Source organism: Thalassophryne amazonica, chromosome 15, assembly GCF_902500255.1.
Source record: "Thalassophryne amazonica chromosome 15, fThaAma1.1, whole genome shotgun sequence".
NCBI classification, from domain to species: domain Eukaryota; kingdom Metazoa; phylum Chordata; class Actinopteri; order Batrachoidiformes; family Batrachoididae; genus Thalassophryne; species Thalassophryne amazonica.
The window spans coordinates 51258800-51286677 of record NC_047117.1 but is presented as its reverse complement, the minus strand read 5'-3'; the positions used below and the strand labels follow the sequence as shown (position 1 = coordinate 51286677).

Genomic DNA, 27878 nt, shown 5'->3' with positions numbered 1-27878 from the left:
TGGTACAGCTCCCTTCCCCAGGTCTCTGCAGAACTGAATTTTTAACCAAGCCAGGTTGCTGATACTTAGACCTTGAGGATATTAAATTCCTAGTGTTTTATGGCCCCCGTTGTGATGCAGCTGACAGCACTGTTTGGTGTAAATAGGTTTGTGGGTGAACTGCAGGCACTGAAAAGTAAACATGAATTAATCTGGTAGTTTATTTAGAGATTTTGGTTGACTGTCCTACCCTGAGGTAGACTCTGCTGAACAAACAAGCATCCACTAAACACTAGACTGACATCTTGGGGAAATTGAAATAAATATTGCTCTATAAATCGTGTTATGCACATTGATTTTTTTTTTTAAATGTAACTAGTTTTTATTATTATTATTTTTTTATTATTATTATTTTTTATGAGTGACTGCATCCATGAGTGTGGATTTGTTTTATCAGCAGAGGACTTTCTCAGGCCTGTGTGCGTGCGTCCGTGCGTGCACTTTTACTTGTCTTATATTTACACTTTCGCCCACTCACATTACTTTTTCCACTGTCCTCTTCCCCTGTTGCTGTTGCACGTAGGGCGGCGGAGGAGGCCATGATTTCAGATCTGGATGAGAACAACCCTGGCACAGAGTGGGAGAGAGTGGCGCGGCTCTGCGACTTCAACCCCAAGTCCAGCAAGCAGGCCAAAGATGTGTCCCGCATGCGCTCTGTTCTCATTTCCCTTAAGCAGTCCCCGTTAGTCCGCTAGGCCCGACCCACCAGCTGCTCAGGGTGTCATTCACTCTCATACTCTATCATCACACACCAATCATCCCAAACTACCTATGCCCCGCCCCGATGCCACGGCTGTCCGTGTGTTTGTTGTACCTTGATTTGTTTTAGAGTTGAAGGATGTAGGCAGTGGAAATGACGCTGAGACTCTTTGAAGCACCAGCTCAGAGCTCTCTGCCGTTTCAATGGTTTTACACATTTGCTCCATGTATGAAGAAAGACCTTGTAATTCCTTGTTGAAATATACCGATATCGAATCCAGTGACACCCACGTCAGGTCTCAGTGGTCTGTGGAACATTTCTGAGAGTTAAAAGAACAGAGCAGCTGCTTGAGTGTAAAATGAGCTACACTCCAACACCAGCACCGATCATTCCAAAGTGCTGTTGTCCAACTACTTATCCTGACATTTCCTAAGAATCCTTTTGGGACCTAAGAGATTTGATCCATATGAATAGAGTTTAATTTCTCTGCTGCACTTGAAGACATTACTTCATTTTTTTTTTTTCCTTCAAAGAAGCATCTTTAGAACATTTAAGGACCAAACTAAAGACAAAACTCCAAACTGAGTGTGTGAGCTGTGTAGAGCCTGTGTGTGGCATAATTGATAAATTTCTTAATCTATGCATTTAGTTTTGAAGTTTGTTCCCTCTTCACCAGTCAGCAAAAGAACAAAGTCCTGTTATTACAATACATGTGACCAGTGTATGTGCGGTTCAACTACAACTGTGTGTATGTACTCTATGCGTGTACCTATGTACATATACAGAATGCAATATATATACAGAATATAAAATGTTTGTCACTAAAATTACACTGTATTGTAGTTTGAAAGAATTTGTTGGCCAACTGTTGCTTGACCATCTGTATTCATCGTCCATTTGATTTCAGTATCAGTAAAAGGTGAACAAAGGCTGTTGTCTTGTTTGTCGGTGAGATGTGAAAGTCCAGTGTTTACCTCTTCATAGAGAATCCTTTCTGACAACAACAGAATGCACAAATGGCATTTGATGGTGATTGAATGATTCTTGTTGGGCATTATTTTACTAAAAATGTGCCCCCAGATACACTCCTGGCCAGAATTACTGGGTTTAAGAAAGTACAAATTGACCAATTTTGTATAGTTGGAATGGCAAACCGTCCGACGCGTCAGGAGGCGGAAGCAGCGCTCCACCAGCACTGTCTACGGTGCGGGTGGGGAGCTGTTGACCCTGACTGGGGATGTTGTCGGGCGGTGGAAGGAATACTTCGAGGATCTCCTCAATCCCATCGTCACGTCTTCCGAAGAGGAAGCAGAGACTGGGGACTCAGGGGCAGACTCATCCATTACCCAGGCCGAAGTCATCGAGGTGGTTAGAAAGCTCCTCGGTGGCAAGGCTCCTGGGGTGGATGAAATCTGTCCTGAGTACCTTAAATCTCTGGATGTTGTGGGACTGTCTTGGCTGACACGCTGATGCAACATCCCATGGCGGTTGGGGACAGTGCCTCTGGATTGGCAGACCGGGGTGGTGGTCCCTCTGTTTAAGAAGGGGGACCACCACCAACTACAGTGTGTTCCAACTACAGGGGGATCACACTCCTCAGCCTCCCCGGTAAGGTCTATTCCAGAGTACTGGAGAGGAGAATTCGACCGATAGTCGAACCTCGGATTCAGGAGGAGCAGTGTGGTTTTCGTCCTGGTCGCGGCACACTGGACCAGCTCTACACGCTCTATCGGGTGCTCGAGGGTTCATGGGAGTTCGACCAACCAGTCCACATATGCTTTGTGGATCTGGAGACGGCGTTTGACCGTGTTCCTCGTGGCACCCTGTGGGGGGTGCTCCGGGAGTACGGGGTCCGGGGTCCTTTGCTAAGGGCTATCTGGTCCCTGTACGACCGCAGCAGGAGCTTGGTTCGCATTGCCGGTAGTAAGTCAAACCTGTTTCCAGTGCACATTGGCCTCCGCCAGGGCTGCCCTTTGTCATCGGTTCTTTTCATTATCTTTATGGACAGAATTTCTAGGCGAAGCCAGGGTGTAGAGGGGGTCTGGTTTGGGAACCACAGAATCTTGTCTCTGCTGTTTGCGGACGATGTGGTTCTGTTGGCTTCGTCAAATCAGGACCTTCAGCGTGCACTGGGGTGGTTTGCAGCCGAGTGTGAAGCGTCCAGGATGAAAATCAGCACCTCCAAATCCGAGGCCATGGTTCTCGACCGGAAAAAGGTGCTTTGCCCTCTTCAGGTCGGTGGAGTGTCTTTGCCTCAAGTGGAGGAGTTTAAGTATCTCGGGGTCTTGTTCACGAGTGAGGGACGGATGGCGCGTGAGATCGACAGATCGGTGCAGCAGCTGCAGTGATGCGGTTGCTGTATTGGACCGTCGTGAAGAGAGAGCTGAGTAGGGGGGCAAAGCTCTCGATTTACCGATCGATCTACGTTCCGATCCTCACCTATGGTCATGAGATTTGGCTCATGACCGAAAGAACGAGCTCGCGAGTACAAGTAGCTGAGACGAGTTTCCTCCGCAGGGTGGCTGGGCACTCCCTAAGAGATAGGGTGAGGAGCTCGGAGTCGAGCCTCTGCTTCTCCACGTTGAAAGGAGCCAGTTGAGGTGGCTCAGGCATCCTTTCCGGATGCCCCCTGGACGCCTCGCTGGAGAGGTGTTCCGCAACTTGACTCCAGATAAAGCGGAAGAAAATGGATGGATGAAATACAAACTATCCAGTTACTTAAAAACTTGCTATAGATATAGCTTAAAGGAAAATACATGAGAAGACCAGCTACAAACGCGGCATTTGATTGACCCAATTATGCAAGCTTCAACAATAACTGCAAAGGCTCAACTTTTATTTTAACATGTAAAGAAGTGCAGGAAATGCTGCTCAGCCAAAATGAGCTCAAAGGCATTAAAATAGCAACCAAAATCAGGAAGACATGGAAGAAAATGTTAAACCGCTATTCAAATGGATCGAATAACAGCCAGAATGGCAAAAACTCAGCAAATGATCAGCTCCAGGATGATCGAAGAAGGTCTGAAGTTACCAGAATACTGCACGAGTCCTGTGTGAAGCCAAGCTATGGGCAAGAAGCTCCAACAAAGTCCTATTGCTTAAAAAAAAAAAAAAAGTTAGAATTTGCCAAACACTGATTTGACAAAAGAGAAATTGAGCAACATTTTTTAACTGATGAAAGCAAGATCGTTCTTTTTGGGTCTAGGGGCTGCAGACAGCTTGTTATATGACCTCTAAAAGCTGAATTCAAACCACAGTACATTGAGTGGAGCAAGCGTCATGATATGGGGCTGTTTCTTATACGATAGTGTCAAGCCTATTTATCACATACCAGGGATCACGGATCAGTTTGAATACATGAAGATACTTGAAGTCATGTTGCCTTATACCAAAGAGGAAATACCCTTAAAATGAGTACATCAGCAAGTGAGCAGCATCTTGGTTCCACACCAACAAGATTAACATAAACAGCAGTTGGGTACAAACTGTTTTTTAATATATTTGTACTTGCTTTAATGGCCCTGTACCGTCTGCCTCATGGCAGTAGCTCAAAGAGAGTGGTCAGGGTGGGATGAGCCCTATAGGTTCAAGGTTATTTTATTTGTACCAAAAGGTAAATTTGGTACAAATAAAGGGCCCTTCACACATAACACGATAGAAGCCGAGTAGCGCATGAAGGAGGGATTGCATGTTGTGAAAAATCGGAGCCGTCTCAAATGCCTCATACACCTGTCGCCACAACATTACACACACACAAATGGCCGAGACAGCAAATGCCCTGCGCATGCTCATTCAATACCCCCCTCGGGAGGTGTGGACCAAATTCCAGATGTCACACATGAACATCTAACACTGCTCGCTGCACAGTTAGAAAAGGCGGGGCTATTCGCGCACCTGATACAATAGTGGACAGCAGGTGATGACATTTGACCTGTCTGTGAAAACTGTCAAAGTGCCAAACGAAAGTGGCGTCACCTAGCAACACACATGGGTGCAACTGCTGACCCACACACACCCACCCAAATGGTCTGTGGAGTGCGTCGTCATCGTCCGCTCCCCCCCGCCGTCCCCAACACAAATGATTTGTGGAGTGTGCCGTCCTCCCCACCACCAACACACACCATGAATCCAACATTGTCAGCTGTGGCTTGGTGTTGGACCAGCTGACCGCTGTGTGCTGCACAGCAGCTGGAGACCACGCAGTGTGCATGTGTGTGCGGGCGCACACCCTCTCATGAGGACCAGCCAGCGTCTGAGCACGCGGCATGGTGTGAAGCCGGTCTGCTGACAGAGGTGGGCATCAAGTCAAAGCTGGGAAACACCTGTACTGGCTTGTAGGATATGAAGTCGCATAACTACAGTCTTACATGGGAATAAATTAAAACATTGCTTCAGCCGACTATAAGCTGCTGAATATCGTGCCATGCAGAAAATCACCCCACGGGACGCCCCCGCAAGGCATGTGTCACTGTGGGATTTCCCCACATTGTAACAAAACACATATGTCACATTTGCAGCAGATCACTGCTGATGTGTTTCTGTGTCTTTCATGTTATGTGTGAAGGGGCCCTTAGGATGGTGTTGGCTCTCCTGAGACAATAAGAGCCATGAAGGTCCTCCAGTGTGAATAGAGGGCACCCAATGATCTCTGCCATTTTGGTAACCCTCTGGAGCTCTTTCATGTTTGCCATTGTGCAGCTGGTAATCCACGTACAGAGGCAGTATGTGAGGATGCTCTCCATGGTAGAGCGGTAAAAAGACACAATCTCTGGTTTATGTTATTTTTCCTGAGGATTCTCAGAAAGTGTACTCTTGGGCTGAATGTCTGTTTTATTTCTCCTGAAGTCTATGATTAGCTCCTTGGCTTGGGATGTGTTCAGGAGCAGGTTGTTCTCTCTACACCACACCTTCAGCTGCTGCACCTCATCCCGGTAGGCTGACTCATCTCCTCCAGTGATACAGCCTTTCACTGTGTACACAACAGAGAGAAAACTGACCCACCTTTCGTCAAAAAAGTGACAGCTGCCAATCAAAATCGGCCACGTCACTAAGCCCCGCCCCCTCTATGACGTCATAGCCAATCAGAATCGATGACGTCACTATGTCCCGCCCCTAAGCCCCTCCCCTAGTCCCGCCTCCAAGCCCCGCCCCTTATGACGTCACAGCCAATCATAATCGATGACGTCATTATACCCCGCCCCTAAGCCCCGCCCCTGATCCCGCCTCCGAGCCCCCGCCCCTTATGACGTCACATCCAATCAGAGTCGATGACGTCAGTATGCCCCGCCCCTAAGCCCCGCCCCCAGCTCCTCCCCTAGTTCCGCCCCTGGCTCCTCCCCTAGCCCCACCCCCAAGCTCCTCCCCTAACCCCGGCCAAGCACCGCCTCCAAGCCATACCTCCCCTCCCACCCAGGGTCTAATATTTTAATGTCATTTTATTTCATGAATTAAAGAACGATTAAAAATACCTAGATCTTTTTAATGTATTAAAGAATTAACTAATTCTGAAATAATTAAACATAAATCACTGTCTATTATTTAATGACCCTTTAATATCTTTAATTCTTAAATTATTACGTTTCCTTTTCTGTTTTTTAATTCGTAAATTAAAGAAGGGGAACAAATACCCGTCTCTCTCGGCTGTAAGTCTTTGCAGCAAGACGGTCAAATACCCACGCATAGAGCCGCTCGCGGAAACATGACCCCACGGCTGTAAAACCTGTTGCAGACGCTGTGTCTGTGTGAGTGCGTGTGTGTGTGCGTGTGTGTGTGTGTGTGTGTGTGTGTGTGTGTGTGTGTGTGTGTGTGTGTGTGGCGGGACACCCGCTGAGCGGAGATGCTGCCCCGAGGTGATGAACCCGAAGAACAATAAACAATGCTCCTTATCACTCACGCCAGATGATGTTTTCTTTTAAGATATTAGCCGATCGATCATGGGGCGCGGGACACCCGCTGAGCGGAGATGCTGCCCCGAGCCCGAACAATAAACAATGCTCCTTATCACTTACGTCCCTGGGAACGAGTCAGCGAGCATTTCCACTACGACCGGTGAAGAGTGAAGATGCCTGGACCCCCAGCTATGGGTATAAAATAGAATAAATTTGCGGAAAAAATCCTGGAAAACCATGTTGTTTAATTAAGTTTTCTTGTCTTCGAGCAGAGTGCGAAAACCGCATCAGCTTTCAGGGTAAGTGATTTAAGTAATCTGTTTTGATAGAAATGAGTGTTTTTAAATGATGCACGCCGTCTGAAACTGTTTTTTTTTATTTTTTTTTAGACAAAACCACGCAGACGGTCCAGAGCGCGTTCGGACCCGTCCTCGGTAATATATTTGAAATAGTACAGAATATCCGCTTGCGAGGGTGATGCTTTGTATTCATTTATTTATGTTAATTCTAGAAATCAAGTCAGAGCCCCCTGAAGAAGTTCGAAGGCTGGAAGCCCCGACTTCACCACGCAGATGTAAGTACAGCGATCGAGATTAAATCACGATTAAAACTCTGGAATAACCCGATTTTTTCTGTCACAGCCCATGGAGAAGCGGGTCAGTGGGAGAGACCCGTAAAACGATCCGCGGATGTACACGGTAAGGAGTCGGAGTTTATGTATTTATTTATTTTAAATATTTAATAACTAACGATTTTCTCTTTTTTCAGCACGCGGTGGAGGGAGACCGTCTATTTTCCACAGAGACGCAAGGCTCGAAGATATTCTGAGCTGGGATTAACCTCATCACGCAACTTTCTTGAAAATGTGTAGTCTGTTTTTATTTTTTTATTTTTTCTCTTATTCCGATGGAACGGGAGAATTCATTTTGAAGAGGTATATTAACTGAATTTCTTGAGGTAGATTCTTCCTGCTACAGATTTTAAAAGATGGAAGGAGAGAATTCACATCGGGAAAATAACTTCGGACGTGTATTGGATTTAAACGCTTCAATAATCGACTCAGCGGGGAGCGCTCCTGGAGCAGATGGTCCATTACCCGAGGCGTTAAATTCGCCGCCTCAAAATAACATCGAGTCCGGAGAGAGACTTTTAAGCCGTGTTCGTTTAACACCGTTAAATGAGGCTCTTAACAATTTAGCGGCTGAACGAGAATCGGAAGAAATTAACCCCTACATCATTTCTGCGATTAACGCTATAAATTCGACGGTCCAGTCTGATACTGAAGAGCCCCCTGACCCCCCGCACACCTCACCTCCAGACGAGTCCGGTCCCGCGGCGTTGAACCAGGTACGTCTGACTCCGTTAAATAACGCCGTAAACCTCCTCGCGTGTGAAGTTAATCCTCACGTCCAATCCGCGGTGGATGAATTAAATCAAACGCCTAACGACGCTCGCGCTTTTTCACCTTTAAGAAGTCCCTCCCCGCGCAATGCGCGCGGAGAAGAGATTTTAAACAGAGCTCGTTTAACCCCGATAAACGCGGCGATCTCTGTTTTGATGGAAGACGGAGATGATGCACGACCGGGACCCAGCCGACACTCTCCCATGACGGGTGGTGGGGCTGCTAACGTCATCAGGAGACCTGCTTTTAACAATATCGAAATCAGGCTGCCTCTCAATTTCCAGCGCGCCGACGAAATTCCCGACTACGCGGAATTTTACCGTAACGTCGTTGGGGCTCTTCATAACTCGGTCGAAAAGGCTTTAACACACGCCAGGGCCGGGGACTTTATCCAAATGGAGATTCGTGGGGACTCAGTCTACAACGAGGCCGCTTTGATCAGCTCATATAACGACGCTGGCGATGTGACGGGCTTCCAAAATCTGTTAGAACGATTGATACAATCAAATTCCAACGTTTTAGCCGACGAGTCTCTGGAATTAGTGGTTCAAGTCATCCGCAACCAGAACGGCGCGGGGAAGCGCAGAATAGATGACCTCCTCCATCACGAGGTTCTGAGGAAAAAATCCAAATGCCTTAATATCGTGTATAATCCTGACAACAGTTTATGTTTCGCGATAAACCTCGTTCAGTTATTGAATCCTCATCTGAGTACGCACGAGGCGGAGCAGCGCGGACTGGCGTTACAAAATAGCGTCGGATTAACGGAAGCTACGCCGGTATCTTTAGAGCAGGTGGGAAAATTTGAAAACGCTCTGGGTTGTAAAATTGTGGTGTTTTTCAGAGCCGAAGGGGAGAGAAAGCTGACAAAATTCCAGACAGGAATACCGGCGCAGCAGAAAACTCTTTTCGTTTTTCTGTTTAATAATCATTTTTACGGAATCATCGATTTAAAGAGATTTTTGGGAGTGAAATATGTATGTAAGTTTTGCTTTGAGGGGTACAATAACCACGCCTCCCATAATTGTCCGTCATATTGTAAAATTTGTGAATCCACGCAGTGTTATGAGAAAAATAACCCTGTATTCTGCAGCGAATGTAACAAGGAGTGTCGCTCTCCCACCTGTTACAGCCTGCATAAACAGCCGAAGTATCGTCCTTCCGCCGGTAAGTTCGTTAATGTGTGTGATAACAGAAAAAAATGCTCTCGATGTAAACGTGAGTATTACATAGCGTTTTCTAAAAACAGCGCTCCGCACGTGTGTAAGCAGAAGAGGTGTCATATATGCGGCGAGGCTCTCCAGGAGCCGAGCGAGGGTCACCTCTGCTATATGACCCCGCTCAAAGCTGAAGAGACGCATTCAGAGAAATACGTTTTTTATGATTTTGAAACGTATGTCGATAATAACGGGGAACACGTACCGTTTTACGTCAGCGCTGTAACAAAGACGGGTGATTTTTGGAGCGCATGGGGGACAGACTGCGTAGCCCGCTTCTTTAAACATTTTAGAACGAGAAAATTCAAAGAATACGTGTTCATCGCTCACAACTCAAAAGGTTTTGACGGCTATTTGCTTCTAAAGTATTTAGTCCAGCAGGGCGTAACCCCCGCTGTGATTATGACCGGGAGTAAACTATTACTCATGACAGACGCCGCCTTTAAACAGAAATATATAGATTCGTTATCTTTCCTTACAATGCGCTTATCTCAGATGCCTAAAGCCCTGGGGATCCGGCTGAAAGACGAAATCATCCGCAAAGGTTACTTTCCGCACCTGTTCAGTTCAGAAAAAAATCTGAACTATGTCGGTCCGTACCCTGACTCAGCGGCTTACGGGGTCGCAAATATGTCAGAGGGAGAAAGAGAGGAATTTAACGCGTGGTACGTGCGGAAAAAAAACGCAATTTTCGATTTTAAAGCCGAGGCCGTTATGTATTGTGATAACGACACAAAAATCTTGGCTGCAGCCTGCTCCAAATTTATGTCTGAATTCATCGCTGAAACACTCGTGGATCCTTTTACCTGCGTTACAATCGCCTCGGCGTGTATGAAAGTCTTCCAAACTAACTTTCTTGCTCCAAAAACGCTGGCGATCCCCTCCGCCGACAATTATAGAACGAGGCATAAAAAATATTCGGACGTGGCCGTGCAATGGTTAGAATGGGTTGCTGAGACGCAAAACATTATCATCGATCATGCTCTAAACAGGGGCGAGAAAAAAATAGGAGGTTATTATGTTGATGGGTATGCTCAGATTGACGGCCGGATAAAAGTGTGGGAGTTTCTCGGATGTTTTTACCACGGGTGTGCAAGGTGTTTTACACAGCATGAAATAAACCCTCTCACAAACACCTCATTTGGAGAGCTCCACGCAGCGTGTCAGAAAAAAATAGCCTTTCTGCGGGCTATGCCGGGCGTCACCCTCAACGTAATTTGGGAGCATCAATGGCTTGAAATGAGGCTGAGGGATGAGAGCGTTCGGTGTTTCCTCGCCCGCAGGGGGTTACCGCCGCCCCTCGAACCTCGCGACGCTTTATACGGCGGTCGGACTTGCGCGGCCCGTCTGAGGTACACGGCTGAGCAAGATGAGACGGTCTATTACGTCGACGTGACCTCGCTGTATCCTTACGTTAACGTAAATTTCACATATCCCACGGGGCATCCGGAAATTATAGAGAGAAATTTCAGAGACCCCAGGACTTATTTCGGGCTCATCAAAGCCATCGTGTACCCGCCCCAGGGGCTAAAATTCCCCGTCCTCCCACACAGAACTCCTCACGGTAAACTGGTGTTTACTCTGTGTCGCACCTGCGCTGATGAAAATAATCAAGCTGCAGCGTGCACACACAGTCAGCAGCAGAGAGCTCTGTCTGGGACTTGGACGACCCCGGAATTCCACAAAGCTCTGGATACAGGCTATGCTGTAGCTAAGATTTTTGAAGTCTGGCATTTTGAGGAAAAAAGTGATAAAATCTTTGAGGGGTACATAAACACCTTCTTAAAACACAAGCAGGAAGCCTCTGGTTTCCCTCCCGAATTTGATAAAGACTCCGAGAGCAGAGAAAAATACATCACGGACTACTGGCTGAATCAGAAGATTCGTTTAGACCCAGAAAAAATCAGTCACAATCCGGCAAAACGTCAGATGGCTAAGATCTGCCTCAACTCCTTCTGGGGGAAATTCGCCCAGAGGGCAAATCTGACGCAGACCGCGCTCGTTAAAAATGCTGACGATCTGTTCAGGTATCTGTTTTCTGAAGAGTACGAGGTCACATATCTAACATTCCTCAGCAGTCAGGCGGCTATGATTCAATGGAGGTACGGCCCGCGGCACGTCAGCCGACCGGGTAAAACCGTCAATATTTTCATCGCGGCGTTTACAACGGCGTACGCGCGTTTGACCTTGTACGGTTTTATGGAGGCTGTGGCAAATCCTGACAGGATTCTGTATTATGATACCGATAGCCTGATTTACGTTTGTAGGCGGGGTGAAACCCCGCTGCCTACCGGTAATTATCTGGGGCAGCTCACCGACGAGTTGAACGGCGACGTCATCACAGAGTTTGCAGCGGCGGGACCTAAAAGTTACACATATAAAACCGCACGAGGTAAAACGGTCATGCGTGTGAAGGGGATCACTCAAACCCACGAAAGCTGTCAGAAAATAAACTTTGACAGCGTCAAAGATCTGGTCGAGGGTTATATAAAAGATCCCGCCCTCGCTGCATCTATCATAACGCCGCAGCAGGGAATTAAACGTCATAAAAGCAGTTTCAGTTTGACAAACGTGTCATTTCAAAAATCCTTCAGGGTGGTGTATGACAAGCGGCGTCTTTTAAAGGACGGGGAAACCGAACCGTTCGGATTTTGAAACATGTCTCACTCTGGAAATACGGTGGAGATTGACCCCAGACTTCAGCTCCCATTCTCCTGTCTCATCGTTGGACCGAGTGGTTCGGGAAAGACTGTGTTTGTGAAAACATTGCTGGAAAATTGTAGCCACGCTATGAGACATGTGCCTGACAACATTGTATGGCTGTATACGTCTGAACAACCTCTGTATTCTGAACTGAAGAATAAAAATATTAAATTTGTAAGAGGACTCCCTGACTCATTTCTGGACGACAGCCTTTTCCCTGAAGGTCAGAGCCATCTGGTTATTTTGGACGATCTCATCTTTCAAGCAACGGATCATCCTGAAGTTGTAAGAATTTTCACCCAGTACAGACATCACCGGAATATGAGCGTCATCATGATCACACAGAACGTGTTTCATAAAGGGAAATACAGTCGAACCATCAGTTTGAATTGTAATTATATGGTGCTGTTTAAAAATCCCAGAGACAAGTTACAGATGAACATTCTGGCTCAGCAAATGTTTCCCGGCAGAAAACAATTTTTTTTGGAGGCACTTGATGATGCTACGAGCGTACCTTACGGGTATTTATTACTGGATTGCACGCAGGAGTGTCCAGATCAGTTCAGACTGAGATCGGGATTACTCCCGCACGAGTGGCCCACAGTTTATTTACAGAAAGATAAACGGATATGAGCTCTCTTTTAAAAAGGAACGCCCCCGCTCTTAAAGCGCTAATCAGAGCCGGGGCGAGGGAGCGTCACCACAGCCTGAAGACCTGCAGGGCGGAGCTTCTGAAAACTTTATCCGAGATCGCTTTGAATATATTAAAGGGGAATATCGCCTTGAGCGACTCTCAATTCCGGGCCTTGAAAAAACGAAAAAGAGTTTTACGTCTTCTGGCCGACAGAAAAACCAGTTATAAAAAGAAGCGGGGAGCGCTGATTCAGACGGGCGGCTTTCTCCTGCCTCTGCTCGCCGCGGCCCTGCCCGTTATAACGAGTCTAATAGTACCCAGAGGATAATGGCGTTCAAAGCGGCGCAAAAGATGTTTTTACTCACTCCACAGCAGATGCTTCAACTCAGTCATTCCGTTCCGCCGAGCGGAAATAACATCAGACAAACGGCGGAAAATGATTTAGACTCGCGAATGCGAGGTATACTGGAAGAACGTACTCACTCTCCTTATGAAAAAATTAAAAAGTATGAGGCTCTGCTGCAGCGCTATTTAACCCTGATCAAGCAGGGGGAACTCGAATCACGCGTTTCACCCCCGCAAGAGACTCGCGTCGCTAAGCAACCTGAGGAGGAGGGGGTGGAGGAGGAGGAGGAGGAGGATGAGACTGTCACAGAGGTCCTGAAGAATATCCCCTCCAGAGAGCGTAGAAACGCTGAATATATTATGAGGAAATTATCGAAGGGTGATACGCGCTGGAGTCCGTCGGGGGAATTTATTTACAAGGGGAAAGTCGTGAGGGGGTCTCACGCCATAGATCTTATGAAACATCTCGGATCCTCGTTCAAGAAATCAAGCCCTCCTACAGGCTGGGTGAAGTTCCTCAATATTTTACAGGAGCGGAACATCCCGGTGGCGTGCGTATCAAACCCGCAAGCCCGCGAGCAGCTTCAGAAGCTTAAAAAAGGCCGGAGCAGCTCGCCGGATGAATCCCTTCTTTTAACCGATTCGCCGGCCAGGAAGAAACTTAAGAAAAAAAAAGACTTCCAACGCTGGGAAGGTTTCTCACCATAAAAGGAGGGTATCGAATTAAAAACTGACTGGATATTATGATCAAGATTCTTTAAAATACATCGCAGTCAGTCACGTTTTTGTATATTGTTACTAATAAAACACAGACTGAAACTCATCTCCGGCCTTCATCACTTTTATTCGGTATACGGTTTAAAAAACAACTTTCAACACTTCTCTACTTAATAACAACGATGCAAAAACATTAAAGGTATGATCGGGGGTGCATTTTCTACACATTCGGAACATTTTTCACAAAAAACACATAAAAAAAAATCAAAGGTCAAAGGTCAAAGCTTCTTTCTACGTTTAAAAACGGGGGTTTACATCATGCAAACGCGATAAAACTTTAAAGGTATGATCGGAAGGCCGCTCTCACACATCCACCCCGTTTTCAGGCGAAAAAAAACATAAAAAAAATTTAGGATCAAAGATTAACACTTCTTTCTGTACTTAATAACAATGTTTTAAAGCGTGCAAACGCGATAAAACTTTAAAGGTATGTTCGGAAGGCCGCTCTCACACATCCACCCCGTTTTCAGGCGAAAAAAAACACATAAAAAAAATCAAAGGTCAAAGGTCAAAGCTTCTTTCTACGTTTAAAAACGGGGGTTTACATTATGCAAACGCGTTAAAACTTTAAAGGTATGTTCGGAAGGCCGCTCTCACACATCCACCCCGTTTTCAGGCGAAAAAAAACACATACAAAAAATCAAAGGTCAAAGGTCAAAGCTTCTTTCTACGTTTAAAAACGGAGGCTTACATTATGCAAACGCGTTAAAACTTTAAAGGTATGATCGGAAGGCCGCTCTCACACATCCACCCCGTTTTCAGGCAAAAAAAAACACATACAAAAAATCAAAGGTCAAAGGTCAAAGCTTCTTTCTACGTTTAAAAACGGAGGTTTACATTATGCAAACGCGTTAAAACTTTAAAGGTATGATCGGAAGGCCGCTCTCACACATCCACCCCGTTTTCAGGCGAAAAAAAACACATACAAAAAATCAAAGGTCAAAGGTCAAAGCTTCTTTCTACGTTTAAAAACGGGGGTTTACATTATGCAAACGCGTTAAAACTTTAAAGGTATGATCGGAAGGCCGCTCTCACACATCCACCCCGTTTTCAGGCGAAAAAAACACATACAAAAATCAAAGGTCAAAGGTCAAGGCTTCTTTCTACATTTAAAAAACGGGGGTTTAAATTTTCCAAACGCAATAAAACTTTAAAGGTATGATCGGGAGAGCGTTCTAAGACGGAGGTTACATTTTCACACGGAAAAACATAAAAAAAATAGGAACGCCGGTTAACACAAGCCGTGACAATATTTAAACTCATGCAGAGGCCCTGCTAGCTGGTTACAGGAGGTATTGCAGCTTTTCTTAAGGCAATAACGATATCTTTTCACAAAATCAGAAACCAAATCATCGTTCGCGATAGTATTTTCGGAGTATAAAGACACCACGTCCCGGTACGACTTCCCACTGGCTCTGTTATACAGATAATACACGCAGTGTTGTCCGCATACGTCGGATAACTCGTGCTGAAGCTGCTTGTTGTGATACAGAATGTTTTTAACATCTGGGAGATTCTCCAGATATTGCAGGATGCTTTTAGGGTAGTAATCAAAGTCAGGGCTGAGGCCGAACGAGTCAAAAAATGTGGCTCGACCATTTTTTTCAACGGTGAGCGCTAACCAGTGTTCTCCCGGTAAATGTCTAGGGTGGGTGTTTACAATGAAATATACGGGAGGGCCCGGCTTGATCCGGAATAACTCGTCAGACGCAAAAACACCGGCAAACAGGTCTCCTATTAAGCCCCTCATAACTGCGTCCAATTCCAGGGTGTTCATCAGTAAAAATCCACAAGGACCTGTCGCTTGGAATTAATCTCCAGGAGAGAATCATAACACGCGTACACTATCAGCGTGGTGGTATGCGGAGTCGCGACTCTGAATCTCATTTCAAGTCGCAGGGTGCCTGTGGAGACGGGGCTCAGAGCGCCGCTGTCCTCCTCCGGGTTTAAATTGAAGACGTACAGCGCGTAGCCGCGCGCAAAATCCTCCCGGTCTATACAGAGAGGCTGGTCTTTGAGGTGTCGTCCGGTCGCGGTGTAGAGATTGTAAAACTCCCTGACAGAGAGTTCGTTGTTAAATTCAGGCTGGAAAGCTTTAGCCGGCAGCTGTCTCCCGTTTTGACTGAGTGCGAGGTACTCCAGGTCATAGTGTGCAAATTCAAACGGGGACAGATCTCTTCTCCCACTGAATGCATTGTGATTCACCATACCCAGAACCACATATTTGGGCATGGTTCCTAAAAACAGGTTCTCCTGGTTGCATATCCTGGAATGGCTGGGGATCACGTAAGTCTTAACGTTGATTCGTGATAACGGGTACACGGCGTTCCCTTTCATGAGAGCCGCGGAGTGGCCCAATCTCACTGCAGGGGATACGGTGACTTTCTTAACGAATAGGGATGCGCCCAGAATTTTCAGCTTGAAAGTGGAGGCCGCCAGCCCCATCAGGCAGAAAGCATCGCTGGCTCGAATTAATTTAACTCTTAGATCAATGTTATTCAGAAGAAGCCTCTCGCAGAAAAATATGTCTGCGTGCAGCGGACCCTGAACTTGAAATTCACGCGATTCGGCGCTAAAGCGCGCTCTGCTCACGAGGCCTTTATTCGGGCCCGCGTCATCCACAGCGGTCGAATTGTGCTGACCCGGGGTGTCCTTGTAAAACAAACCGCCCGTGAACTGCGATTTCAATGAAGCGGGGGAAAAGTTCAGCAGCGTCTCAATCATTGCCCTGTACGGGTGCGTCGCGCTGGACTGGGAAATCAGCCGGTCACCCAGAGTCACGTCGACTTGTGAGAAAATCGTATTGAGAGGATAATTTATGACGCCCACGCGGGCGTCATTAGCCAGGTCAGTCCCGTCGGCGTTTGTAATTTTCATTCGCAGATAAAGCAGCGTATTATTGAGGTCTAAATACCTCTCACCGTCTCCGGGGATAAAAAACTCGATAGGGCCCATGTCCGTCAGGGCTGATAACGGGCTGACTTCAACGTATTGGCTTTGCTCGATGGACAGCTGGGTCCCGGGGACGGCGAATAAATCCAATTCGCTCATGGTGCATTCGGGGGAATTATTTCGCAAAAGAGACATTGTTTAAGAGAAAATATCCCCGGACAACCTCCTCTTCTTATGCTTCCTTCGAACTGTTCTGCTTTTTCCGGGGGTCTTTCGCTTTTTAACTGTTTTGACCCGTTTCCCCGGGGGGCGTTTCCGGGGCCTTCTTGAGAGCACCATGATCCCGGACCCCCGCTGCTGCTCGGGCTCCTGACTCCGTCCGGCCCTCTCAACAACGCGGCTCACTACGTCGGAAGCGATGCTTCGGGCTGCGTTTTTCAGGTGAGGTTTGGCGATCGTGTATCCTTGTTTAATCAGCGGCGACACAAATTTGAACAGTTTCGAAAATATGTTCCCGAGCCCGCGCCCGTACATAACAGGAGCGCCGTGGAAGCCGTGAAGGCCATTCCCGACTTGATTTTCATAGTAAGGCACAAATCTATAAATGTCGGCTTTGTGCGCTGCCCCAGCCATTTTTTTTTTATCCCGCCGGTTTAAAATGTAATGTCACAACCACTTTACCGTATCTGAAATCCACCGTTTGATCTTGATCGCTTTTGATTTCGATGCGTATTGTCTCAATATGTCTTTTGGAGACCGGGATGTAATAAGCGGGGTTGAATTTCTTTGTAATTATTTCCCCGAAACGACCTCCAATTTCGAACGCTCGGAGGAGAGGAGCAAAAGCGTCACCCACCGCCTGAGGCTGTACAACGTCTGTATAACAGAACAGGTGATACATCCCTGCTTTTATATCGGGGTAGCGGGGACAGCTCGTGACCCCGGGTCCGCATCTCAGCCATTGATTAGGGTGCATCCCCAGCATGTACGCCGTCGGGGCTTCAAAATATACCTGGCTGGTACCGTCTCCTTCCCACAGAAACTTTTTCTGGATATCGTCATATTTTAAAGTCAGATTCGGATCTATAGTCTTCAAACGAGGGTTTATCAGCCCTGCAATAACCTCAAAGTTATCATAATATCCCGTGTCAAAATATCGCGAGTGAACGGCGAGTTTGTTCTTGCCCGTAATTTTCATCACCTGGAACGTACAGGAAGGCTTTTCCGGGATATTTAACCAGGTGTGCGGATAACAAATTTCCGTCAGCGCCACATCCCAGTCACCCTCTAGATCCAGGTGTCGAGCCAAGTCCACCTGGTAGCATGAAATTGTGTTGTCCGGGAATACTTTTAGGCTGGCGTTTGAAGGCAGAGTCATATAAAATCCGTGTTTCAGATCCCGATCCATTTCTCATATGTCGGTTGAAGATGGAAGTTCTCATATTTATACGGCCATCAGCTGGTCCGCGGGAACCCAGGAGTTAAATTTCTCGGGCCAATTTTTCCATCTGACAAATACAAATTTCTTTCCCTTGGTAAAACGTTCACGAATAATTTCTTGAACCTGATACGGTCTGTCTTTTGCTATTTTAACCTTCTGCAATTCCGGTTCATAGAATGAGCCTTCAATGATCTCACCGTCATAATCTTTCAATTTATAAACGGGCGGCGTACGTTGTATACATTCTGACACCGTGAACATTTCATCCGTAAAACTTTGTTCATATTTTTTATCAAAAACTCCCCTGAGCTTGGAGACCCTGACTATATCTCCGACCTTATATTTACACTTCACAGGCCTCCTGCGTAGGGTGGATGCCCCATACAAATTTTGAAACACTTGATCGACATTTCGATCATTAACCTCATTCGGCCTCATCTTAATGCTTTTATGATAACTCTCGTTATAAGCCGTGAGTAAAGACGGTAGGACGTCGATGTATCTTCTCGTGTTTTTAGCAGTAAAATATCTCCACATTCTCGTCTTTAGCGTGCGATTAAACCTCTCGACAACCGAGGCTTTCAGATCACTTGAGGTGGCAAAATGTAGAATCCGGTGTTTTTTCATTAAATCCTTGAACGATTTGTTAAAAAACTCTTTCCCGGCATCAGTCTGCATCTTCAGAGGCACCCCGCTCTGCTTTAAGAGTGAGGCAAAGGCCTGTGAGACTTCGCGCCCTTGCTTTGACTTCAGAGGTCTGGCATACGCTTTTTTTGAGAAGATATCGATAACGGTCAGCAGGTACTTGTACCCGTCGTTAAAATCTGATAACCCCTGCATGTCGCATAAATCCGCCTGAAATTGGTTAAGCGGGTTTGTGACAAATACTCTATTTCTTGGAAAATGCGTCCTGGCAGGTTTGTGTAATGTGTATGCATCTTCCCCCGACAGGAAATCTCTGATATGCTTCATACGAATTTTAGAGCTGTGTTGATCATGCAGAGCCCTGCGTAAACGCTCCGGCCCTCCAAAACTCCCCGGATTTACCGGACTATAATATACATCCTTCATTAAACCCTCATCACCCATCTTTTAAGACGGATCTCTTCAGAATGATGAACCGGATAGTCCTTTTGCATTTTTATATGTTTTAGCGACCATAAATATTAGTCTTTTGTTTTAAATTGAACTCTGATTCAGCACCGCGGAGAGCGCTCACAGAGCAGCCTCGAGCTTTTAATAAGACCGTGTTAAAACCCCTCATTAATTCATACGAGCACCTTTTTTCCACCAAAACCTCGTTTGTATGACTCTGTCTTGCAATATGAAGCGCCTTGAGGCAACTGTTTTGTTGTGGTTTTGGCACTATATAAATTTGATTTGTAAAACATTTCACCCTTTTTCAACAATATTATAGGAAAGAACACAGGCCGTATAAGGTTTAGAATATATGCTTTATTACATTCATTAAAGTCACGCACAGAGAAAAAAGCAATTGTTCATGTTTATTAAACACAGCATACGTGAAGGAAAAAAGTATACGTTTTAAATAGGAGCTCTTGGAAACGTTAAATTGAACTCTGATTCAGCACCGCGGAGAGCGCTCACAGAGCAGCCTCGAGCTTTTAATGAGACCGTGTTAAAACCCCTCATTAATTCATACGAGCACCTTTTTTCCACCAAAACCTCGTTTGTATGACTCTGTCTTGCAATATGAAAAACATTTCACCCTTTTTCAACAATATTATAGGAAAGAACACAGGCCGTATAAGGTTTAGAATATGTGCTTTATTACATTCATTAAAGTCACACACAGAGAAAAAAGCAATTGTTCATGTTTATTAAACACAGCATACGTGAAGGAAAAAAGCATACGTTCACGTACAAAACTGGAAAACTCTCAGTAATACATCTCCCCCGCATTTACGGTTTATTTCAGTATTCAGCTGTAAAAGTGTAGGAACAATCTCCCCTCTGGACACCCCCATCTGTTTCACCCGGCACGCTATCACATCCACAAACAGAGTGTATAATGTAAGCAGATGCATCGTATTACACCGTGTAAAATCGTCAGTGGTCAAAACAGAGATTTTCAGTAATACGTTGTACAGAGATTTTTCAGATGAATGGAGAGCCGCGCTGTAGATATGATCTGTCCAGACTCCGGGCCCGGGGCGACGTCTGATAACGTCGAAAACCCTCTCCATAGCGCATAAAGGCGGGGCGTCTGGGATCTCCAGCCTGCGAATGACTACCCGCTCCACCTTATACGAGAGTCCACGTATAATATAAACTTCCCGCAAGCTTTGAAAGAGAATCATCACACAATTACCCATGACTGTAAAACAATATAATGATATTTAAAAAAAAAAAACAAAAACAAAAAAAAAAAAAAACAGGTTTTTCTTCAGTCGTCTGGGTTATAGACGGCTACCATCCCCTCCAGGTCGAGATCTGCGTCTTCACCGAAACATGTGTACAGTTCGTTGATCTTTGCTTCAAAAGTATCAGTGTATTTCAGCTCAGTGAGGATGTTTTCTACCACCCCCTGAACCCTCGCAGCCGATGGGTTGAGGAAGCGCTGGGCTAGGAGCTTTACCACAGCCGGGATGAAGGTCGGTCTCCAGAGTCTCACCATTAATCTCTCAAAATGTCCGGTAAAGAAATATTCATTTAACGGGTCCAGGCACTCGTGCTGGCGCTGGCTGGGGTGATCGATCTCACACCCGTAACAGAGTTTTTGTCTGTAACTTTTGATCACAGCCAAAAGTAAGTGTGCCACGCCGACTTTCACCGTTTTCAGGAATTCCTCTGACAGGAACCCGTCAGGCCGGTCAGATGCGAAAGATGTGGCGTATTTCTCAGCCGGCTCGAGGTCTTGTACCTCCCGCGGACTCGCGGCCTCCGTGACAGCGGGAAGAGACCCCACGCCTCCCGGGCTGGAAAGCGCGTGAGAAGGATGGATCTCGCCCCAGACCGCCTCGAGCTGAACTCCCCATGGGCTCTCGTACCCACCGCGGGTCCGTGAAGCCTGGCTCAGGGAGGGCCGGTCTCTTCCACAGTCGAGCGCGCAGTCACAAGCGATGTCGTCGGCCGCTGCAATGGGAGAGGTTGAGGAGCTCATGCTGGTTCGTCGTCCGATGCTTGAATGAGATGTGGTCCCCTGGTTTTTATAGAAATCCCCGTGCATGCGGGGAGGAGCTACGTCAGAGTTTTTTTTATTTTTTTTATTTTTTTTTATTTTATTTTTTATTTTATTTTTTTATTTATTTTTTTTAAGTAAAAAGAGGGGCCAAGTTTTTTCGGACTTCGATAACGTCCCTCCAGGCCAGGCACCTTGTAAAGAGGCCCGTAATCCTGTCGTTGCAGGTGTTGAACATCTCATGCCAGCTCTCAGCCGCAGCTGTGACGCTTCTGACGTGGCCGCTGGCACTAACCCGCTCCAACTTAATTTCACCCTCAGAGACAGTGTCAGGAGGTCCACGCTGGAATATCACCCTATAGCGAGGCCCCTGGGCGCTGAGCCAGGTGAGTTGGAAGCGTGTTTTCTTCTTTTCCGGCGTCCGATCTCCTGGAGGTTCAGGGTTGACCGTGTCGCGAATCATCGAGCCCGCCGCCGCGGAGAAGACACCCCAATCGGCGGAAGTAAGCGCCACCCGTGGGGTTCCTCGAGTGGCAGTCTCACCCTCGGCCAGAGTGAAGAAACTTACTTGGGCATAATACGGGTCGAACGTGTAAGTTAAACGTTCGTGCCCCTCCAGGCTGTACGTCAGATCTTCCTCCGGTATCGGCTGGCTCAGACGGCTGACGTACATTCTCGCTTTTTTTGGGGCAAGCGAGCCTTCTGTTGTCATGGTGATGTTAACCGGGGTCTCGCAGATGTAGCGGAGGATCGGAGTTCGTCTCGCCATGGTGAATGCTGTATGTCACTCTATCGTCGAAAGGGGATTTTTAAACCCTTCTTCGTCCGCGGGGCGTAATTCCTTACCTTTTGCTCTAAAAACACCGTTTGGCGTAAGTGATAAGGAGCATTGTTTATTGTTCGGGCTCGGGGCAGCATCTCCGCTCAGCGGGTGTCCCGCGCCCCATGATCGATCGGCTAATATCTTAAAAGAAAACATCATCTGGCGTGAGTGATAAGGAGCATTGTTTATTGTTCTTCGGGTTCATCACCTCGGGGCAGCATCTCCGCTCAGCGGGTGTCCCGCCACACACACACACACACACACACACACACACACACACACACACACACACGCACACACACACGCACTCACACAGACACAGCGTCTGCAACAGGTTTTACAGCCGTGGGGTCATGTTTCCGCGAGCGGCTCTATGCGTGGGTATTTGACCGTCTTGCTGCAAAGACTTACAGCCGAGAGAGACGGGTATTTGTTCCCCTTCTTTAATTTACGAATTAAAAAACAGAAAAGGAAACGTAATAATTTAAGAATTAAAGATATTAAAGGGTCATTAAATAATAGACAGTGATTTATGTTTAATTATTTCAGAATTAGTTAATTCTTTAATACATTAAAAAGATCTAGGTATTTTTAATCGTTCTTTAATTCATGAAATAAAATGACATTAAAATATTAGACCCTGGGTGGGAGGGGAGGTATGGCTTGGAGGCGGTGCTTGGCCGGGGTTAGGGGAGGAGCTTGGGGGTGGGGCTAGGGGAGGAGCCAGGGGCGGAACTAGGGGAGGAGCTGGGGGCGGGGCTTAGGGGCGGGGCATACTGACGTCATCGACTCTGATTGGATGTGACGTCATAAGGGGCGGGGGCTCGGAGGCGGGATCAGGGGCGGGGCTTAGGGGCGGGGTATAATGACGTCATCGATTATGATTGGCTGTGATGTCATAAGGGGCGGGGCTTGGAGGCGGGACTAGGGGAGGGGCTTAGGGGCGGGACATAGTGACGTCATCGATTCTGATTGGCTATGACGTCATAGAGGGGGCGGGGCTTAGTGACGTGGCCGATTTTGATTGGCAGCTGTCACTTTTTTGACGAAAGGTGGGTCAGTTTTCTCTCTCACAACAAAAGTGAATTTGAAGTGATCAGAAATGTCAGGTTCAGGTGTCCTCTGCCGCCTTGTTTTTCCATCCATATTTCCTCTGGAACACAGCATAAATATGTCACCAGAAATATTTTGTCATCACTATCAATCAATCAATTTTTTTATATAGCGCCAAATCACAACAAACAGTTGCCCCAAGGCGCTTTATATTGTAAGGCAAGGCCATACAATAATTATGTAAAACCCCAACGGTCAAAACGACCCCCTGTGAGCAAGCACTTGGCTACAGTGGGAAGGAAAAACTCCCTTTTAACAGGAAGAAACCTCCAGCAGAACCAGGCTCAGGGAGGGGCAGTCTTCTGCTGGGACTGGTTGGGGCTGAGGGAGAGAACCAGGAAAAAGACATGCTGTGGAGGGGAGCAGAGATCGATCACTAATGATTAAATGCATAGTGGTGCATACAGAGCAAAAAGAGAAAGAAACAGTGCATCATGGGAACCCCCCAGCAGTCTACGTCTATAGCAGCATAACTAAGGGATGGTTCAGGGTCACCTGATCCAGCCCTAACTATAAGCTTTAGCAAAAAGGAAAGTTTTAAGCCTAATCTTAAAAGTAGAGAGGGTGTCTGTCTCCCTGATCTGAATTGGGAGCTGGTTCCACAGGAGAGGAGCCTGAAAGCTGAAGGCTCTGCCTCCCATTCTACTCTTACAAACCCTAGGAACTACAAGTAAGCCTGCAGTCTGAGAGCGAAGCGCTCTATTGGAGTGATATGGTACTACGAGGTCCCTAAGATAAGATGGGACCTGATTATTCAAAACCTTATAAGTAAGAAGAAGAATTTTAAATTCTATTCTAGAATTAACAGGAAGCCAATGAAGAGAGGCCAATATGGGTGAGATATGCTCTCTCCTTCTAGTCCCCGTCAGTACTCTAGCTGCAGCATTTTTAATTAACTGAAGGCTTTTTAGGGAACTTTTAGGACAACCTGATAATAATGAATTACAATAGTCCAGCCTAGAGGAAATAAATGCATGAATTAGTTTTTCAGCATCACTCTGAGACAAGACCTTTCTGATTTTAGAGATATTGCGTAAATGCAAAAAAGCAGTCCTACATATTTGTTTAATATGCGCTTTGAATGACATATCCTGATTAAAAATGACTCCAAGATTTCTCACAGTATTACTAGAGGTCAGGGTAATGCCATCCAGAGTAAGGATCGGGTTAGACACCATGTTTCTAAGATTTGTGGGGCCAAGTACAATAACTTCAGTTTTATCTGAGTTTAAAAGCAGGAAATTAGAGGTCATCCATGTCTTTATGTCTGTAAGACAATCCTGCAGTTTAGCTAATTGGTGTGTGTCCTCTGGCTTCATGGATAGATAAAGCTGGGTATCATCTGCGTAACAATGAAAATTTAAGCAATACCGTCTAATAATACTGCCTAAGGGAAGCATGTATAAAGTGAATAAAATTGGTCCTAGCACAGAACCTTGTGGAACTCCATAATTAACTTTAGTCTGTGAAGAATATTCCCCATTTACATGAACAAATTGTAATCTATTAGACAAATATGATTCAAACCACCGCAGCGCAGTGCCTTTAATACCTATGGCATGCTCTAATCTCTGTAATAAAATTTTATGGTCAACAGTATCAAAAGCAGCACTGAGGTCTAACAGAACAAGCACAGAGATGAGTCCACTGTCCGAGGCCATAAGAAGATCATTTGTAACCTTCACTAATGCTGTTTCTGTACTATGATGAATTCTAAAACCTGACTGAAACTCTTCAAATAGACCATTCCTCTGCAGATGATCAGTTAGCTGTTTTACAACTACCCTTTCAAGAATTTTTGAGAGAAAAGGAAGGTTGGAGATTGGCCTATAATTAGCTAAGATAGCTGGGTCAAGTGATGGCTTTTTAAGTAATGGTTTAATTACTGCCACCTTAAAAGCCTGTGGTACATAGCCAACTAACAAAGATAGATTGATCATATTTAAGATCGAAGCATTAAATAATGGTAGGGCTTCCTTGAGCAGCCTGGTAGGAATGGGGTCTAATAAACATGTTGATGGTTTGGATGAAGTAACTAATGAAAATAACTCAGACAGAACAATCGGAGAGAAAGAGTCTAACCAAATACCAGCATCACTGAAAGCAGCCAAAGATAACGATACGTCTTTGGGATGGTTATGAGTAATTTTTTCTCTAATAGTTAAAATTTTGTTAGCAAAGAAAGTCATGAAGTCATTACTAGTTAAAGTTAATGGAATACTCAGCTCAATAGAGCTTAAAAAAAAAAAAAAAAGTTAGAATTTGCCAAACACACTGATTTGACAAAAGAGAAATTGAGCAACATTTTTTAACTGATGAAAGCAAGATCGTTCTTTTTGGGTCTAGGGGCTGCAGACAGCTTGTTATATGACCTCTAAAAGCTGAATTCAAACCACAGTACATTGAGTGGAGCAAGCGTCATGATATGGGGCTGTTTCTTATACGATAGTGTCAAGCCTATTTATCACATACCAGGGATCACGGATCAGTTTGAATACATGAAGATACTTGAAAAGTATTTCGAGTTTGTGAGTTATACCATGGAGTCAGGCACTTCTGATTTAAAGCTCTCTTTTTTAGAGGAGCTACAGCATCCAAAGTTGTCTTCAATGAGGATGTAAAACTACTGACGAGATACTCTATCTCACAGAGTTTAGGTAGCTACTCTGCACTGTGTTGGTATATGGCATTAGAGAACATAAAGAAGGAATCATATCCTTAAACCTAGTTACAGCGCTTTCTGAAAGACTTCTAGTGTAATGAAACTTATTCCCCACTGCTGGGTAGTCCATCAGAGTAAATGTAAATGTTATTAAGAAATGATCAGACAGAAGGGAGTTTTCAGGGAATACTGTTAAGTCTTCTATTTCCATACCATAAGTCAGAACAAGATCTAAGATATGATTAAAGTGGTGGGTGGACTCATTTACTTTTTGAGCAAAGCCAATAGAGTCTAATAATAGATTAAATGCAGTGTTGAGGCTGTCATTCTCAGCATCTGTGTGGATGTTAAAATCGCCCACTATAATTATCTTATCTGAGCTAAGCACTAAGTCAGACAAAAGTTCTGAAAATTCACAGAGAAACTCACAGTAATGACCAGGTGGACGATAGATAATAACAAATAAAACTGGGTTTTGGGACTTCCAATTTGGATGGACAAGACTAAGAGTCAAGCTTTCAAATGAATTAAAGCTCTGTCTGGGTTTTTTTATTAATTAATAAGCTGGAATGGAAGATTGCTGCTAATCCTCCGCCCCGGCCCGTGCTACGAGCATTCTGACAGTTAGTGTGACTCGGGGGTGTTGACTCATTTAAACTAACATATTCATCCTGCTGTAACCAGGTTTCTGTAAGGCAGAATAAATCAATATGTTGATCAATTATTATATCATTTACCAACAGGGACTTAGAAGAGAGAGACCTAATGTTTAATAGACCACATTTAACTGTTTTAGTCTGTGGTGCGGTTGAAGGTGCTATATTATTTTTTCTTTTTGAATTTGTATGCTTAAATAGATTTTTGCTGGTTATTGGTAGTCTGGGAGCAGGCACCGTCTCTACGGGGATGGGGTAATGAGGGGATGGCAGGGGGAGAGAAGCTGCAGAGAGGTGTGTAAGACTACAACTCTGCTTCCTGGTCCCAACCCTGGATAGTCACGGTTTGGAGGATTTAAGAAAATTGCCCAGATTTCTAGAAATGAGAGCTGCTCCATCCAAAGTGGGATGGATGCCGTCTCTCCTAACAAGACCAGGTTTTCCCCAGAAGCGTTGCCAATTATCTATGAAGCCCACCTCATTTTTTGGACACCACTCAGACAGACAGCAATTCAAGGAGAACATGCGGCTAAACATGTCACTCCCGGTCTGATTGGGGAGGGGCCCAGAGAAAACTACAGAGTCCGACATTGTTTTTGCAAAGTTACACACCGATTTAATGTTCATTTTAGTGACCTCCGATTGGCGTAACCGGGTGTCATTACTGCCGACATGAATTACAATCTTACGAAATTTACGCTTAGCCTTAGCCAGCAGTTTCAAATTTCCTTCAATGTCGCCTGCTCTGGCCCCCGGAAGACAATTGACTATGGTTGCTGGTGTCGCTAACTTCACATTTCGCAAAACAGAGTCGCCAATAACCAGAGTTTGATCCTCGGCGGGTGTGTCGTCGAGTGGGGAAAAACGGTTAGAGATGTGAACGGGTTGGCGGTGTACACGGGGCTTCTGTTTAGGGCTACGCTTCCTCCTCACAGTCACCCAGTCAGCCTGCTTTCCCGGCTGCTCGGGATCTGCCAGGGGGTAACTAACGGCGGCTAAACTACCTTGGTCCGCACCGACTACAGGGGCCTGGCTAGCTGTAGAATTTTCCATGGTGCGGAGCCGAGTCTCCAATTCGCCCAGCCTGGCCTCCAAAGCTACGAATAAGCTACACTTATTACAAGTACCGTTACTGCTAAAGGAGGCCGAGGAATAACTAAACATTTCACACCCAGAGCAGAAAAGTGCGGGAGAGACAGGAGAAGCCGCCATGCTAAATTGGCTAAGAGCTAGTAGCTACGCTAAGCTAGCGGATTCCTAAAAACACGCAAAGTGAATAATGTGTAAATAATTTAGAGGTGATTCAGCAGAAGGAGTGCTTTAGTTAAGGCACGTAAAGATTACACTGGGAAACAAATCGTAATCTAGATAACTAGATCAATCTAACTGCGCAGATTAAACAGCTAACAGATACAGAAAAACACCGCTGTGCTCCGGAACAGGA

At 45.7% G+C, this 27878-nt stretch overlaps 1 protein-coding gene and 1 long non-coding RNA gene across 4 annotated transcripts in view; one reads left to right on the top strand and one right to left on the bottom strand.

The window, feature by feature from the left end:
- The window catches only part of clta (clathrin, light chain A), a 41808-nt gene extending 40160 nt beyond the window's left edge, over nucleotides 1-1648 (top strand). For all 3 annotated transcript variants that reach the window (XM_034187681.1, XM_034187682.1, XM_034187680.1), the window contains one exon: nucleotides 563-1648. In XM_034187681.1, the coding sequence (XP_034043572.1) occupies nucleotides 563-734 (172 nt within the window). In that variant the 3' untranslated portion in view covers nucleotides 735-1648. The remainder of the gene's footprint in view (nucleotides 1-562) is intronic.
- Nucleotides 497-22322, bottom strand: LOC117525746. The gene is made up of 2 exons (XR_004565132.1): nucleotides 22272-22322; nucleotides 497-775 (listed from the first exon to the last, which is right to left on the bottom strand). It is a non-coding gene; the product is annotated as an uncharacterized LOC117525746 (long non-coding RNA).
- Between the last annotated feature and the right edge of the window lie 5556 nt (nucleotides 22323-27878).